Below are 16,479 nucleotides of genomic sequence, written 5' to 3'. Positions count from 1 at the left end.
GGTGGGCAGGCCTTGCCCTGTGCGTGGATCAGCAGAGTTATGTGATGGTTGGAAAGTGTTGCATTTGACATTTGTATACTGGTGACATGCTCCAGTTGTTCATCTGATCAGTATGTGTTCAAAGCCTTGTACTGTCTTTGTCTTGTGTCAGTGTGATAAGCAAAGAATAAAATATTTCATGATGCCTGTCTGCCCCAGACAGAGATATGAAGACCTTCATTTTCACCAGGTATGTAGGCTGTATCATCAAGTGGTCCAAGGACAAGCGTCATGGAGCCTTCTGTCCAAAACAAGTTGCACTGGAGTATGTCATCGGACATCCTAAACTAGCAAAAAAATAAAAAACAACAAAAAACCCCATGACTTATACTCCAGGAAATATGGTCATACATTATATGAACACTTGAAAAATAGAATTTATTTTACCTTTTAATTAAAAAAAATAAAATAATTTTCTTTGGCATGACTGTAATTATATGGCAGCATGGTGGATGAGTGGTTAGCACTGTTGCCTTGTGGCAAGAAGGTCATGGGTTCGATTCCCACCTGTGGCCTTTCTGTGTGGAGTTTGCATGTTCTCCCTGTGTTTGCGTGGTGCATGCAGGTTAGGTGAAATGGAAACTTTAGAATTGTTCTTGAACTTAATGGGATGAACCTTAATAAAGATTACATTAAATATATTCCTACTCTTCATATACAGGAATACTATTTTTCTGGAGTATAAATCACAGTTGTTGTTTTTACTAGTTTAAGAAGCCCTGTGAGTTGTACTCCGGTGCAAGTCATATTCCGAAATATCACATATTCATTGTCAGTAAGAATAACTATAATGACTATTTATGTAGGATTTCCCCAGGAATCAAAGCAAACAAAATAAACTTTAATAATAAAAGAATAAATGCCAATAATAAAAAGTACACTTTAAAAAATGGACAAGTGCCCAAGAAAACTCTTTTGTATGACTAAAAATGTAAAATAAATAAATCATCCAAGGGGGCAAAACCTTTAACAGACTGCATTTTATTAAAAAACAAACAAAACAGGTGGGTCTGCACCTGTTCCTTTAAATGTAAAGGAGCTGCTTTGGCCACACCCTCTGCTTTCCTCTCTCAGACACCAGGTAGGCGTGGCTCCCAGGAGAAGGCGGAGCCACCTAATCTGCATTTGCAGAACATTACATTTGAGGGGATGAAGAACAACACACAGATTAATAAATATTTCACGACACTTTGGGCAAAAGAAGAGGAGTGAAATGAGTCGGTGTTTGAAGGAGGTAAAATCTTTGTTTTGAGGGGGTTTGTGGAGCGAATCAAACAGATATTTAGCCCCTGCTGGCTGATTCTTTTTTCTTTTTTCCTCCCTGCTTTTGTTTTATGCTGGGCTCTTTTTACCACATGGTACTGACAGATTGTTTGAGCTGAAAGGAAAAGCCATTCGAAGCTAATTAAGCAGCCATTCCAGGCGCTGTTCGGGGGCGGGGGCGCGCGGGGACCCAACGTGGGTTTAACTGACAAGCGGCGCTGATGATTGACAGGTCCGCCAGTAGCGGACCAATGAGGAGCCGCGGAGCAGCACTGCTGCGCCGCCATTGGACAGATTGCAGCGAGGACCCCACGTGGGTGTGAGCACAGTGAGAAGCACGTGATAGGCTGAGCTGTCGTGGCGGGGAGGCTCGTGCAGCTCCGGGTCTCGTTAGAAACGGGCCGATCGGTGCACGTCACTCACCGGAGCGGCTGCGGTCTGGGTTTGGGAACACGTTTGTTTTCCGGAGCTGCTCGCTGCTGTTCGACAACAGAGAGGTTTCCTCCGCAGCAGAAGGAACCTTAATAAAAACATCCGACTCTTCTGATTCGTTGGTTTCGCTTCCTGGTCACTGACAGTGTTTTGAGAGCTGAGACCAACCGTTGGGCCCCACGTGCGTTCTCACCATGTCTGCTGTCACCACCAATGAGTCTGACAGACCACGTCACAATTCTGTGACTGTGCGAGCCTTCTGGAAGTGTGCAAAGCCAGTGCATTGTCCAGACTGTTACTGCATTTCAGAGAATTGAATCCCTATTTACCCAAAACTATTTAAGAGGAAATCATTTGCTGGTTTGAGATGTCAGATCCTTCTGAATCCATCAGCGTGCAGCACCGTTTCAGAAGTGTTGGACTATTTTGAGACTGCAAGAATCCTCAGGTTTTGTAAACTTTACACATTGAGCAGAACCAAATGGATTTGGTAGTCCTAAGATCCCTCTGTGGGATCAAACACTGTTTTAAACAGAAAGTCTCTGGCTCCACTTCCATCCCGCTCAACATCAAGTCACTGACCGATTCTTCTATTCTCCAGAAATACACAGAAAAAATAATTGTATTTGACACTGCATCCAGAGACTTCACATCCCAAAATATCATGACCTCTCAAGGTGCTCAATTTCATCTGAGATCTGCGAGGGCCAATTTTCAGTTTTAAATTGTAATCTTTGTAGTACTTTGTGTGGGAATCTGTCATACGATCTCTCCATCCTGATGGCCTTATTGTTCCCAGATGAGTCTCTGCACAAAAACTACCTGTATATGAACCATTTTCCTTCTTTTCAGATCAAAAAAAAAAAAATGCACCTTTTCTGTTCCTGCCATTGCTTTATTAGTCTTTACCAGAAATTGGTGCGTGTCCAATTTTCGCACCAAAAATCAGAGTGCATTGTGGGAAAATGACGGCGCAGTTATGGAAATACGAAGCCGCTGAATTCACACGTTGGTGACATGCGGCAGACAGTAAAATGGTTGTTTTTAACGGGTGGACGTGAGATTGAATTTGAAGCTTTTTCTTCTTGCCAAAGCCACAAAGACAAACCTGATTACAGACTGTGACTGTATATTATTGCTGCCCACCAGATTAAAGATCACTGTTTGGAAAATATTTGTTCTGTATGTGAGTGGGAAATTTCCAGAGCTGGACCTGAACCTGGACCTGTGTAAAACACATCCAGAAGGAAACAGAAGCATTCTTCAGACTTTAAACTTTTTCTGCATTTAAAACAAATTAAACCCTGACACCACAAATAAACCACATCAGATGGAGTCATTTGCATTGTTGCCTGGTAGCTGAGACATCAGGTTTATGTCTGACACCAGAAGCACGCAGATCACTTCTAGAAACGGCAGTCAGATTAGGGAGTTTATCCCCGTTCCCACTGTGTGCCGGACATACAGTGGGTTAGCTTCATTCCCTTCTGCAGTGAGGTAGAAGAGTTGCATCGCCACAAGGACAAGTGTTTCTAACAATTTCCCCAAAGAAGTCAGTCATTCTCTGCCTTGGGAGAAACAGAAATACTGAACGGACAGTGAGCTGGAACGCATCCTAATCCTTCAGGAAGTAGCAAACAAAACACAACAGAGTATAAATAACCCAGAATCATGGAAAAACAAATACTCAATTCAGGAAAAGCTTTTGGTGAAGGGAGCCAAAACATCAACAAACACATTTACCATTAATATAACCTACGTTCAGGTCATGATCAGACAACATCCAGTAACAAACCGTTGTGATTATCACGAGATGAAGAGCACTGAAGCTGTATGATGAACTTCAAACTCAAAATAACAGATTCAGCTCAGTTTAGACAGTTGTGTGAACATGACCACCAAATAAATAAAACTATACCTCAACTATCTGATTTCTGCTGGTTTATGCCCAGGTCAGCACCTCTGTGGAGCTTTAAACATTCCATCATTGGAGCAGATATGTTTAAAACCAGGCAGAGTCTGTTTACTGTAATAAGCTGACATTTAAACCATTTTCTTTATAGCGGTCACATCCCATATAAACTATAAAATTGGGTTTAAAGCAATTTTCAACATGTTTAAAGTGATATATAAATATTTTAAACAAGTTTATTTTTAATGGGTTTTTTTAAATAAAATCCGCCAGTTCACAGCAAACAAACCATGAAAATACAGAATATTTTTGTTTAAAAACTGTAAGGTCTTAAAATGTGATATTCTCCGTAGATTAACTGAAACTTTTTTTTTTGCTCTTCATGTAACGAGTGACAACCGGGGTTTTTTGTCAGTGAATTTGTCATTTTAATCCATTACTGTTTTTATTTTTGGGTTGTTGAAGTGCTTGAACGTCACTTCAGATCCAAAATGGCGAATGTCGAGGTCACTGCCGCTGGCCAATCAGAACGCAGGGCACGTTGACACCCCACGTGGGGTTCGCCGCGCTCTGATTGGTCAGTGCCGCTAAACTCCTTCGGAGAGCCTGATTGGTGCGCGTGGGCTCCTCGTGTCAGTGTGCTGTCTTTGTGTGGCACGATGCGCGCGAGCGGCGGCGGAGCTGCTTCTCACTTTTACAAAAACTAAAAACACTTTTTAGCACCGGGGAGGAAAAAAGAAAGGGGAAAAAAAGAACCGCCGTCGTCGTTCGGAAGCCGCGCGCGCGCTGTTGGATCTACTGTCGGCTTCTTTGAAGTTGGCTGCGGTCATCGGATCGTCACAATCGAGCATTTTTGTCGACGTCCGAGCGGCCGGAGAGAGAGAGAGACACTCACACGTCCTCCGAGGACTCAAAGTGTGAGAGAGGACCAAAGACCAGCTCCGTCCGTGCCATCTGGAGGCCACGCGTGAAGGATTTTACGTGGCGTGCGTGGATATTAAATGTTTACCTGAGGAGACAAAAGGTAAAGAGGATCGGAGGCGCTAACAAGGCAGGAGGAGCAGGAAGAGGTGCTGCTGCAGCTCCCGGAGCCCAACAACCAGCCGCGTGCGCCGAAAACATCACGCACTCACCAAATGTGTCAACTTTGGAATTTGTGCGATTAAAGCGGATCAAACATTTACCTGGGGCTCGATCTCATAATGCAAATCATGTTTTAATAAAGGCATATATTTGAAAAGACCTCAGACAAACAGGATCATTGACAACAAAGGCGCCATTCCCCCAACGGTTAACCGCCGAGGCGTTACGGTCGGTTGTTTTCTGTTTGTTCAGGTACAAGCCACAGAGGAACGGCCGGCCTGTGCGCGCGCTCCCCGCGGCCGACGACGACGCCTCGTGCGCCGCCACCCTGCGGTGATTTACCGCTGGTAGAGCGACCGACCCGACATGTACCCGCAAGGCCGGCATCCGGTGAGTAACTGACACTCTGCAATCGAACCGAACCGCGGATTCGCACCTTAAGTCGTGACGGTCCGGGTCGGTGTTTCCCAGAAAACCAGGAGAATGGGTTTTGACAACCGTTAGACGAGTCTATCAGCGTCAACTCAGGTTTAAAATAACAGGCTATTTACTTTATTGATTAACCTGTTAGTTATTTGTAGGGTGTTGCTACTGGACTGGATCCATTCCAGTTAGTGTTCTAGTACCTCTGGCTGCACAGCATGCACCCAGCTCTGTAACCCCTCACCCGAACCTGTAACCCCTCACCCAACCATAATCTCTGTCATCAATAAAAAAAAAAATAGAGGAAATAAATATAAAGCATAAATGTAACAAACGTTCAAAACAGGAATGATCGCCATTTAATTTTTAGATTCTTTGGTTGGACAACCAGCTGAGCAACTAACCTGTGGCACAAAGCCTTAACTTTGTAAACAGGAAATAGTTTGGAGATGGAGGTGCACCTGATGCTTCACAGGTGTTGCAGTGATGAACACATTATTTTTTATCACTAAATCTAAAAAATGTCAATCATTTGTTGTCCTGTAGGTCTGATCAGGGAGCATGTGGTGGTGTTACTTTTCAAGGTTAGGTTGGGGGAAGGAGTAAGGTTAGTAATAGTGAGTTAAAAAAACTCAAGAAAATTTGAATCATTTTGTGACGGGAGGACGGAAAAACGTGAGACTGGGCTGCATCCACCACACTACAAAACCACATGAAGGAACCCCTCTGGGTGGCAACCATGAAGGTCCATGTCCACCTCCTAAAGTCTACCTGCAGCAGTCATGTGACATGTCATGTCCTTGTCCTTTTCCCTTTGCTGGGCTCCTCTGACCTGAGGCACCAGAGAAATGGGCCACATTTGGTGTTTGCAGTTGTGAATCTCGCACCATCTGGCAGTCCGTAACTTACGCGAGAGGCGGGTTTCAGCAGAGTTGTGGTGACAGGAGCTCAGCACTCGCAGTGTAACACATCTCATGAAGTACAGACAATAAATCAACATCGGGGCACAGCAGAAGTCCATCACAGGTGCTCCACCTCCTCTAGATAACCCTCTCAACTTGGGAGAAACGTGTCATCATCATAATCACCTGTGAACTCACTAAATCAACACCATCCTTATCCCCACTTTGCCATTGTTTACATGCGCTGTGAGATGACGGAACTCTGCTGGCACCACGGTGCATTCTGGGAAGCATAGGGGGTCGCAAGGGGGATTATGGAAAACGCTGAAGTATCGAATGGCCAGAATGGGTCAAGAATCCTGCGGAGACCAAGTACCAAAAAAATTCAGCCTGGGTGGTTGCCATCCAGGCCCCAGGATGGTTCCGTGGTGTGGTGGACGCAGCAGTGTGGGGCGCCAACACATGCTCCCACACCTGATGTGGAATGTCACTTTAGAATATTAAACCATTAACCTGCCTGTTGAGTGATTGATTAATCTACTGTCCATTTCAGAGGGACGTCAGTTTATGATGAACTAAAAAAATAAAACTGAAACTGTTTGCTGGCAGAAAATAACCATAATGAATTAATGATCCTTCAGTACTTCCAGCTTTATAAAGGTCAGAATTTGCACTTCTTATGGAGTTTAAAATGGAATATTTTTTGCTATTGATCAGAGTAAATAACTGTGACAAGGTTGTGTTTGGAAAGTTGTGGAAATTTATTTCCTGCCATTTTTGGTTTATTACTCGCCAAATAATGTTACGAAAACAGTTCTAGTGATTTTTATGGAAATTTACTACACAGTAAAATCACCAGTGTTAACACTGAGTGAACATATGGTCCCACTCTGACCAGACTGGCAGTGCTAATTTAACACTGCCAGTGTTAGTTTTACACTGATGCTTTTACTGTTGAAGGGGGGAAAGCCAGAATTTCTTTGGTTTAGCTTCTGAAATTTGCTAAATTTCTGTATTTTATGTCTAAATAATTAGACATCCTGTTTTTTTGTTTTTTTAATTCTGATGATGGGGGGGCGGTGTTGTAGTTTTTATGCCATGTTTGGTTCATTCCTGATCAGTTTTTAAATGTTGGCTTCTGCAGGTTTTCAGCATCATTGCAGTTCTTTTTTGTTGTTGTTGTTGTTGTTGTTGTTGATAGACTCGGAGTTTGATGACATGATGTTCCGTCTGACGTTATTGAACACGGGCCTTTTGCAATGCAGAACTGTTAGAAAAACATTCCGGGCTTGATAAGATTTGATAACACCTGACACAAAAGTTTTGTAACTGGCTCTTGATTCCAATTCCTTTTTTTGACTAATGAACTTTGAATCAAATATTCTCAACAGCAACTGATAATTAATTCCTAAAAACAAGGAGTTTTTATTTGCAACTAAGATGAGGAAAATAACTGCTTTCAGACTTTCTAGAAAACCATGGGGGGCAGTTTGCAGGGTAAGTGGGCGGGGCTCCACTTGAAGCTGGTGATGTCATTGATGTTTCTGCTCACACCTCAGGCACCTCACCAGCCGGGTCAGCCTGGCTTCAAGTTCACTGTGGCCGAGTCATGTGACAGGATCAAAGACGAGTTTCAGTTCCTGCAGGCCCAGTACCACAGGTACCGACCCGCTGCCCAGGACATAACAGGGAGTGGAAGCTGTGTCTGTTTGCTTCCACTTCTCTGTCTTCCTGCGTTTACAGCACACTGGGAGAATGTATACTGTGCATGACAAAGTAGAAAAGTGTCATTTTGGTTATTCTGCGGGATGTATGTTGGAAATAATAGATTTTTTTTTTCTTTCTTTCTAAAGTCTTAAAGTGGAGTACGATAAGCTGGCCAGTGAGAAGACGGAGATGCAGCGTCACTATGTCATGGTAAGAAGAGCTGTGAATCTGACATGATGTATGTTTGGTTACGGAGTTTGTCCGTGTTCCATCTGTCCTGTTCACTAAAGCCTCGATGTCTGTTCAGTAAAGTACCATAAATGTTGACCTTCACTAACTGACAGAGGTGGGCAGAGTTATGTGATCACCCCCTTCTGTGTGCGTGGGTTCTAAAAGATGCACAGATTGTGACACAGTTTTGCTGATTGATTGTATCAGGAGACGGTTATATTTCGATAAAGGTCTGGGCGTCTTCCCGACGTTGAGCGATGGGGTCACGTTCAAGAACAGGGCAGCTTTGAGACTGGGTAAGACTGCAGAGGTCTTTGGGATCAGTGTTCAACCACTTCAAATGGGCCAAGATGGAAACTGGTATCATCCCAGCTGACTGGAAGAAAGGACTTAATGTCCCTCACTGGATCAGAAAAGTTGATCACCTGGACAGGGGTAGTGAGACCTCTCTCTGTGCTGGGGAAGGTTCTTTCCAGGGTCATTCCCAGTGGGACTCGGTACTGACTGCTTGACATTGAGCAACCAGAACAGTCTTCTTTCCCAACCCAAGAAGATAATCATCAAGTACAGCCTGGCTCTGCATGTGGTCACTGAATACAAACCTGATCATTGGAGGCATGTTTTGACTTCCGCAAAGAATTTGGTTTGGTTGATGTGGTTGTTTTTTGGGATATCCTGTGAATCCTCAATACGCTGCTGGATATCAGGTTCTTTGAGCGCCTTGTGGTGTAGATGGAGGCTCTGACTTCTTCCTCTTAACTTCAGATGTTCCTCAGGGATGTGTTCTAGGTCCCACTCTGTTCAGTACTTGTGTGACTGTTTGTTGGTTAATGTCATGGAGTCCAGCATCTTGAGTGCCATTGTTGATGGTGGAAGATTCACTGACCCTGCCTGGAATTGGTGTCACTCTTTCACAGACATTCGCCATCTCTTTTCATCACTAGTCCAAACCATCTGAAACCTGGCATACTTTTGATTCTTTGGATTTTTGTCCAGCTTGGTCACACCACACATCCATCCCGGCATTGGACACATTCAGCTTCTTCTCCTGCGCTCCCTTCACTGCCCATGTCGCAGACCCGTGTATTGTTGCTGGTCTTATCACTCTTATAAACCTGAACTTGGACTCTTACTGTAATTTTTGGATCACACATGGCCCTATCTTAATCCTCCACATCAGTAAACTCCATATGCATTCTGTGTGGGGTTTTTGTCTTCTTGAGCTCTCCATGAGCTTTGTCAGTGAACACTGCGTCAGTGGTTCCTTGAGCTGACGTTAAACCTCTGTGGTCTCCTCGCTGAGTCTTACTTCTACAATCTTGTCCCAAGTCTTCATTATCTGTTATATCACTTTGGTCTGTCTGTTGTTTCCAAAGTCCTTAACATCTCCTTTCTTCTTGTAGATGGACACAGCTGCTCTGGGATGTTCTCATACTCATATGTAGATCTTCTGCAGTGTGTCTGTTCCCTCTGGTGTTCCATTTGGTCCAGATGTCGTCTGTGCTTCATCCTCTCAAGTTACTCTGCTATTTCCTTCTTTCTATTTCTGCTTATCCATTCTTTGTTTGGGACTCTGTTCTTGGACTTTCTCCATTCAGAAACTTTTCATAGTACTTCTTCCTTTAATCATATTGACTCACAGTCACACCTTGTTCATCTTTAATCTGCTTCATCTGCTTAAAGCTTTACTCCTTTTGTCTCTAGTCTTCTCTCGTTTTTCCAGTTCTTCATACGCCTCCTGTCTGTGTCACTTCCTTTTTTTTTTTATGGGTGTGTTGAAGAAGTTTGCAGGAACCAGCGTTCCTGCAAACTTCAGACTCGGTCACGGCCCCGTGGTGTTAGTTGGTGTTTCAGATTTTTAAACTCTCCTCTCCTGTTCTGGCTGTGTGTCTGTCACTCTGTTCTTGGGCTCATTAGTGTCGTTATCCTGCCCAGTGAGCACAGATGTTTTTATGTCATCGGTTCCTCGCGTTAGTTCCTGCGTCATGACTGAAGTTGCAGCTGGACTGAGATTCTGTAGTTGCTCTGCGAACCGGGTTTGATTGCTGGATGGTCTTCAGGTGGCCTGAAGGTAGCTCCTGCCAACCCGCTGGACCGGCTAGAATCACATATCGTAAAATGTCGATGTGCTGAGATGCAGTTTCCTGAGTTCACAGACTGCTGATGAAGGTTTGAGCAGAAATGCTGGAGTGCACAGTGTCAACTGCAAAACTCAAGATTGGACGGTTATTTATTTATCGCCTGAGGTGACTGTGTATGATGTTACAAACGTCACTTAGAGAACACGCTGTTCTGACACACAGGAGCAAGCGTCATCGAAAACTCCCGTTTGGTTCTGTGGTTAAATGAATTCAAAGACAAGCGTCTGCGTTAGAGTCCGACCTGTCAATCAGCAAGTCAGTATATGACACTCTTCAAAAAAAAGTAAAAAAAAAAACTAAAAAATTCTGGCATGGACTTTGAGAACTGATTTTGGGTTATTTTGTGGTGCTGAATCCAAATCTGAGCTCAGATTTCCACGATCACGTCACAATTTTTTTACAATCTGCATGAAAATTCAGTAAGGTATGTCTTCTATAATACATTCCAGTTCTAAGGTAGAACTCTACAAGTGTATACTAAAGTATATATCTAAAAAAAGTAGAAGAGAAGAGTAGATTAGAGCCACTTAGGTGCCTGGTGAGTCTATTTGGTTAGACTCTTTTCTCTCTGATTGTTCTGTCTGAGTTATTTTCATTAGTTACTTCATCCAAACCATCAACATGTTTATTAGACCCCATTCCTACCAGGCTGCTCAATGAAGCCCTACCATTAATTAATGCTTCGATCTTAAATATGATCAATCTATCTTTGTTAGTTGGCTATGTACCACAGGCTTTTAAGGTGGCAGTAATTAAACCATTACTTAAAAAGCCATCACTTGACCCAGCTATCTTAGCTAATTATAGGCCAATCTCCAACCTTCCTTTTCTCTCAAAAATTCTTGAAAGGGTAGTTGTAAAACAGTTAACTGATCATCTGCAGAGGAATGGTCTATTTGAAGAGTTTCAGTCAGGTTTTAGAATTCATCATAGTACAGAAACAGCATTAGTGAAGGTTACAAATGATCTTCTTATGGCCTCAGACAGTGGACTCATCTCTGTGCTTGTTCTGTTAGACCTCAGTGCTGCTTTTGATACTGTTGACCATAAAATTTTATTACAGAGATTAGAGCATGCCATAGGTATTAAAGGAACTGCGCTGCAGTGGTTTGAATCATATTTGTCTAATAGATTACAATTTGTTCATGTAAATGGGGAATCTTCTTCACAGACTAAAGTTAATTATGGAGTTCCACAAGGTTCTGTGCTAGGACCAATTTTATTCACTTTATACATGCTTCCCTTAGGCAGTATTATTAGACGGTATTGCTTAAATTTTCATTGTTACGCAGATGATACCCAACTTTATCTATCCATGAAGCCAGAGGACACACACCAATTAGCTAAACTGCAGGATTGTCTTACAGACATAAAGACATGGATGACCTCTAATTTCCTGCTTTTAAACTCAGATAAAACTGAAGTTATTGTACTTGGCCCCACAAATCTTAGAAACATGGTGTCTAACCAGATCCTTACTGTGGCTGGCATTACCCTGACCTCTAGTAATACTGTGAGAAATCTTGGAGTCATTTTTGATCAGGATATGTCATTCAAAGCGCATATTAAACAAATATGTAGGACTGCTTTTTTGCATTTACGCAATATCTCTAAAATCAGAAAGGTCTTGTCTCAGAGTGATGCTGAAAAACTAATTCATGCATTTATTTCCTCTAGGCTGGACTATTGTAATTCATTATTATCAGGTTGTCCTAAAAGTTCCCTAAAAAGCCTTCAGTTAATTCAAAATGCTGCAGCTAGAGTACTGACGGGGACTAGAAGGAGAGAGCATATCTCACCCATATTGGCCTCTCTTCATTGGCTTCCTGTTAATTCTAGAATAGAATTTAAAATTCTTCTTCTTACTTATAAGGTTTTGAATAATCAGGTCCCATCTTATCTTAGGGACCTCGTAGTACCATATCACCCCAATAGAGCGCTTCGCTCTCAGACTGCAGGCTTACTTGTAGTTCCTAGGGTTTGTAAGAGTAGAATGGGAGGCAGAACCTTCAGCTTTCAGGCTCCTCTCCTGTGGAACCAGCTTCCAATTCAGATCAGGGAGACAGACACCCTCTCTACTTTTAAGATTAGGCTTAAAACTTTCCTTTTTGCTAAAGCTTATAGTTAGGGCTGGATCAGGTGACCCTGAACCATCCCTTAGTTATGCTGCTATAGACGTAGACTGCTGGGGGGTTCCCATGATGCACTGAGTGTTTCTTTCTCTTTTTGCTCTGTATGCACCACTCTGCATTTAATCATTAGTGATCGATCTCTGCTCCCCTCCACAGCATGTCTTTTTCCTGGTTCTCTCCCTCAGCCCCAACCAGTCCCAGCAGAAGACTGCCCCTCCCTGAGCCTGGTTCTGCTGGAGGTTTCTTCCTGTTAAAAGGGAGTTTTTCCTTCCCACTGTAGCCAAGTGCTTGCTCACAGGGGGTCGTTTTGACCGTTGGGGTTTTACATAATTATTGTATGGCCTTGCCTTACAATATAAAGCGCCTTGGGGCAACTGTTTGTTGTGATTTGGCGCTATATAAAAAAAATTGATTGATTGATTGGTCTTGAGAACCAGGGATGGTTCTATTGTTTATGTTAACTATTGATGGATGACGCAAAAGTTGCTCATTCACTCACGAGATTTGATGCCACTAATCTCACAAAAGCAGCTTCAAAAGCAGAGTTTTTAAACCAGGTTCATGAAATGTGAACAAAGAGCCGTCATATCGTTTCATGGTGCTGAAGAGGTGTGTGTGTGTGTGTGTGAGTGAGACGATAGCTTTTACTTCAGTGATACGAGATCTGTTTTCATATCTCAAAAACGTGACGTGATTGGCAAAAACTAACACCAGATTTGGATTCAGGGCCCCCAAATGACCCAAAATCCACTGGAAAACTCAGTGTAAGAAACATGTTGTTGACCAGTGTGATCAGTCAATATATGAGTGAGTTGTGGATGAATCGATATCAGTGTTTTATAACAGCCAGTAAAAGACGACGAAAAAGAAACTGAGACAGAGGTTCAATTGTGGAATGCAGCGATTCATAGTTCAAACATCCCACAACACTGATACGTTATTTCATGTTTATTTCATGTCGCCAAGGTTAGAGGTTGTGTTATTGTACAAAACACGGTGAGAACAACTGGTCAGATATGACGTCAACCATGCAAGGGTGCTCCCCGTAATCGGGTAGAATACGGTAGATCACTGTGTTCTACTTGTGTTCCGTTGTTAAGACAGATGTTGACTGAACACACCTGGTCTGAGTAGATCAGAGGTCGCTGACCAAATGCCCCCCAAATGGGTCCGCCTTTTGCATCTGTGCATGCATCATTAGCTGCAGTTGAGCAATTATCACCTTGTTTTTGCTTCAAACTGCCTCCACTCATCATCTGTCTCAGCCACAGATACCTGAAGCTTTTGGACAACAATCATTTCCACATAAATTCAGCATTATTTCATCATAAAAGACAGAGGAAGCGATCAGAACGCCACGGCTAAACGAGCTGCTAGCTGATGCGTTCACTGCATGTTGGTCACTTCAGAGTGTCACAAAATTTTGCGGAGTTTCTGCTTAAAACTGACTTTAGAATGATTTAAGAGCTTTTACTTTATCATCTGATGGTTAATAATCACATTAATCCATTTCATTGATTTAGGTGAAGAGACTCAGACGAGCTGCTGTGGTCCAAAATGATGCATGCGCAGATGCAAAAGGCGGACCGAGTTTTAGGGGCGGACCGGTCAGTCTGTGACACCGGGTCAAATGGTAAATGTGCAGTATTCTGAGTCTCCAGGACCAGGATTTGGGGGGGTGGGGTGGTGGTCTTGAGTTCAAAGATCTCTGTCAGGACTTGTGCTCGTCGGGAAGATGAACACTTCAGATGCAAACATGGTTTACCTAGTTTTATTTATTTATTTTTACAATCGCTCAGTTTGACCCCACTAAGAGTCAATAAACGGCCTCCTCATAAACGTGAGTTAGTAACAGTTTTTAATTTATGTGGTCCTTCAGGTTTGGTTGAATTCAAATTGCGTTGCAGCGTGGTTTTTTTTTTTTGTTGTTTTTTTTCTTTGTATTTTGAGGACGTCCGAGAGGTGTTTGGTTTCTGACGTACAGCTGTTCCAGTGCCGCGGTGAACAGACCCGCCGTTCAGTTCACGGCTCCCCTGGAGATCGAATGGCAACAAAGAAACGTCTTTCTCCATTTTCTGCTTTACCGCAACAGAGGCCCAATTATTAGCTTCCTTCTAAAGAGGAAACAGGGGAGAAAGGAAAGAACTGTCCTCATTTGAAGAGCGGTGGAACTAAGATGGTCTGTGTGTGTGCGTGCACATGCCTGTGACGTGCGCCTGTTCACCAGATGGCGGTGGGAGTCCTGAAGTTACAAGTAAACAAGAAGACAAACCACTGTTAGTTTTTATCTGCTGGTTGCTCAGAGTTTTGGCAGCCGGCAGCAGATAGTTTTGTCCGTGCTGTTTGGTGCCGTAACGTGTGAGCGCTGAAGAAGAAGGAGGAGAGAAGAAAAGAAATAGACATCGTTAGAGCTTAAACAATTAGCTGACTGGCAACAGTCATCAGCCAGTTTCTCATCAAACTGTTTGTACATTAATTTTTACTGCCCACGTCCAAAAGCTGTCGTCCCTGGAAAGGAAGCAGAAAAATGAAATAATTAGTCCTTGTTTACTTATTTTTAAAGCGGTTTGAAGAGTTTGGGTCACAACCCCATATGGGGTCATCAAACATATATGTTGGGCAACATGCTTTTGTCTTGTTCAAAGTTTATTATTAGTATTATTATTACTTTTTATTGTTAAACAAAAAACAAACTTGGAAGTGGTAGTCGTTAGGCATGAAGAAAGTGAGCACCCTGACAATCTTACATTTGACCCCACTGACCTTGACCTTCACAAAAAATGACTTCTGGCTGACCTCACCTGGACAGTTCTGAAATCTACATAAGTATGTGCCACATTTGGTCCATGTTGGGTTGGAGACCTAATACCGTGACCTTTGCTAAAATGAATTCTTTAAGGTCAGCGTCAGGGTCAGTGTTGATTGCAGATGTGACCTTGACCCCAGCAATGACTGATCTTTGGTAAAGTCGATGTCACCTGTTGGACATCGGAGTGAAAATAGGAATTTTAACACTTGACACCCCCCATGACCTTGACCTTTGCCAAATTAAACCCTTTAAGGGCTTTTCTGGGATTAAACTATGTGTCTAAAGCTAGTTGGGTTGAAATTGGCCTGAGCACCTCAGAATGGATGTGAGACTTGGACTCTAAGTGGCCTAAAGCGGTGACTAGATCTCTTTGGTACGAGGTCTCTTTGAAGGATCCTTGGGTCCTGGTTACTGCTACAGACTGGGATGAGGAGGATCACTCACATTGTGAGGGAGAGTGACCTTCGGTCAGTTTCTCTGGTCATGATCCAGCACACAGGTCCAAGTGTTGAGGACCACTGTAACCGGAGAAGGTCAAAGGGACATCCATGTTCCACCTGGCTGCAGCAGATAGATGCTTATTTTGCAGATGTGGGAATGGACCAGTTGTCTGCCTGGGAACCTGAGAACCCAAGACGGTTCTCTGGTGTTGTGAATCTGGCAGACTTGACTTGACCTTGGAGGAGTAGTGAGTGGAACAAACAAACAAACAATTAGGCATGTGAATCACATCACTGACAGCAATTCGATACACTCCCAGCGATACGATACTGATAGCGATATTGATGATGATACGATAGGATTCACCCCTGTTCCTGATTCGATGTGATTTGATATGTATTTGATGGCGATTCAATTCCTCACAATGTGATACAGTTAGGGATGGGTATTGATAAGATTTTATCTATCAGTGCCATTATTGATTCTGCTTATCAACCGATTCTTTATCAGTTCACTTATCAATACCTCTTGTGAATTTTCTGTGTACTAAAAGTAGGCTTTATGGGTTTTCTATGTCAATAACATTTTATTGAGTCTTAAAGTAAATAAATATGAAGCTTGTCACTGGATCTTTTAAAATCTGGACATAATAAACTCTACATGATGGATCCTTGATCTCTGGACATAATCATAAGTAAAATCAACAAATAAACAAAAAGCATTTCTTTTCAGACATTAATGGCACAAATGGGCAATTCTACGGTAACGGAATTACAGTCTGAGCTAATCTGTCATGGTTAGATGCCATATGTCTAGATTTTGATGCTGTTGTAATTCCGTTACCATAGATTTGCCCAAATGTAACTCCATAGACTCTGAGCTGGACGTGCAGCTGGCTCTTCAGCCGGCTGCATGTCAGGATATAATTCATAAAGAATGCAGGACGTCTCATTTTGGGGGAAAA

At 42.9% G+C, this 16,479-nt stretch overlaps 1 protein-coding gene across 3 annotated transcripts in view; it reads left to right on the top strand.

The window, feature by feature from the left end:
* The first annotated feature begins 1,029 nt into the window (after positions 1–1,029).
* Positions 1,030–16,479, top strand: part of LOC117521784 (transducin-like enhancer protein 3-B) — a 130,323-nt gene continuing 114,873 nt past the window's right edge. The window contains exons 1-4 of one of the 3 annotated variants that reach the window (XM_034183129.1): positions 1,030–1,047; positions 4,872–5,119; positions 7,614–7,714; positions 7,908–7,971. In XM_034183129.1, coding sequence (XP_034039020.1) covers positions 5,096–5,119; positions 7,614–7,714; positions 7,908–7,971 — 189 coding nt within the window. In that variant the 5' untranslated portion in view covers positions 1,030–1,047; positions 4,872–5,095. Of the gene's footprint in view, positions 1,048–4,290; positions 5,120–7,613; positions 7,715–7,907; positions 7,972–16,479 lie in introns of those variants that run through there. The other 2 variants (XM_034183136.1, XM_034183145.1) reach the window with 2 other exon arrangements.

The sequence above is a fragment of the Thalassophryne amazonica genome, chromosome 2 (assembly GCF_902500255.1).
Source record: "Thalassophryne amazonica chromosome 2, fThaAma1.1, whole genome shotgun sequence".
In the NCBI taxonomy this organism is placed as follows: domain Eukaryota; kingdom Metazoa; phylum Chordata; class Actinopteri; order Batrachoidiformes; family Batrachoididae; genus Thalassophryne; species Thalassophryne amazonica.
The sequence above is the reverse complement of the archived record's forward strand: the minus strand, read 5'-3'. Positions and strand labels throughout refer to the sequence as shown.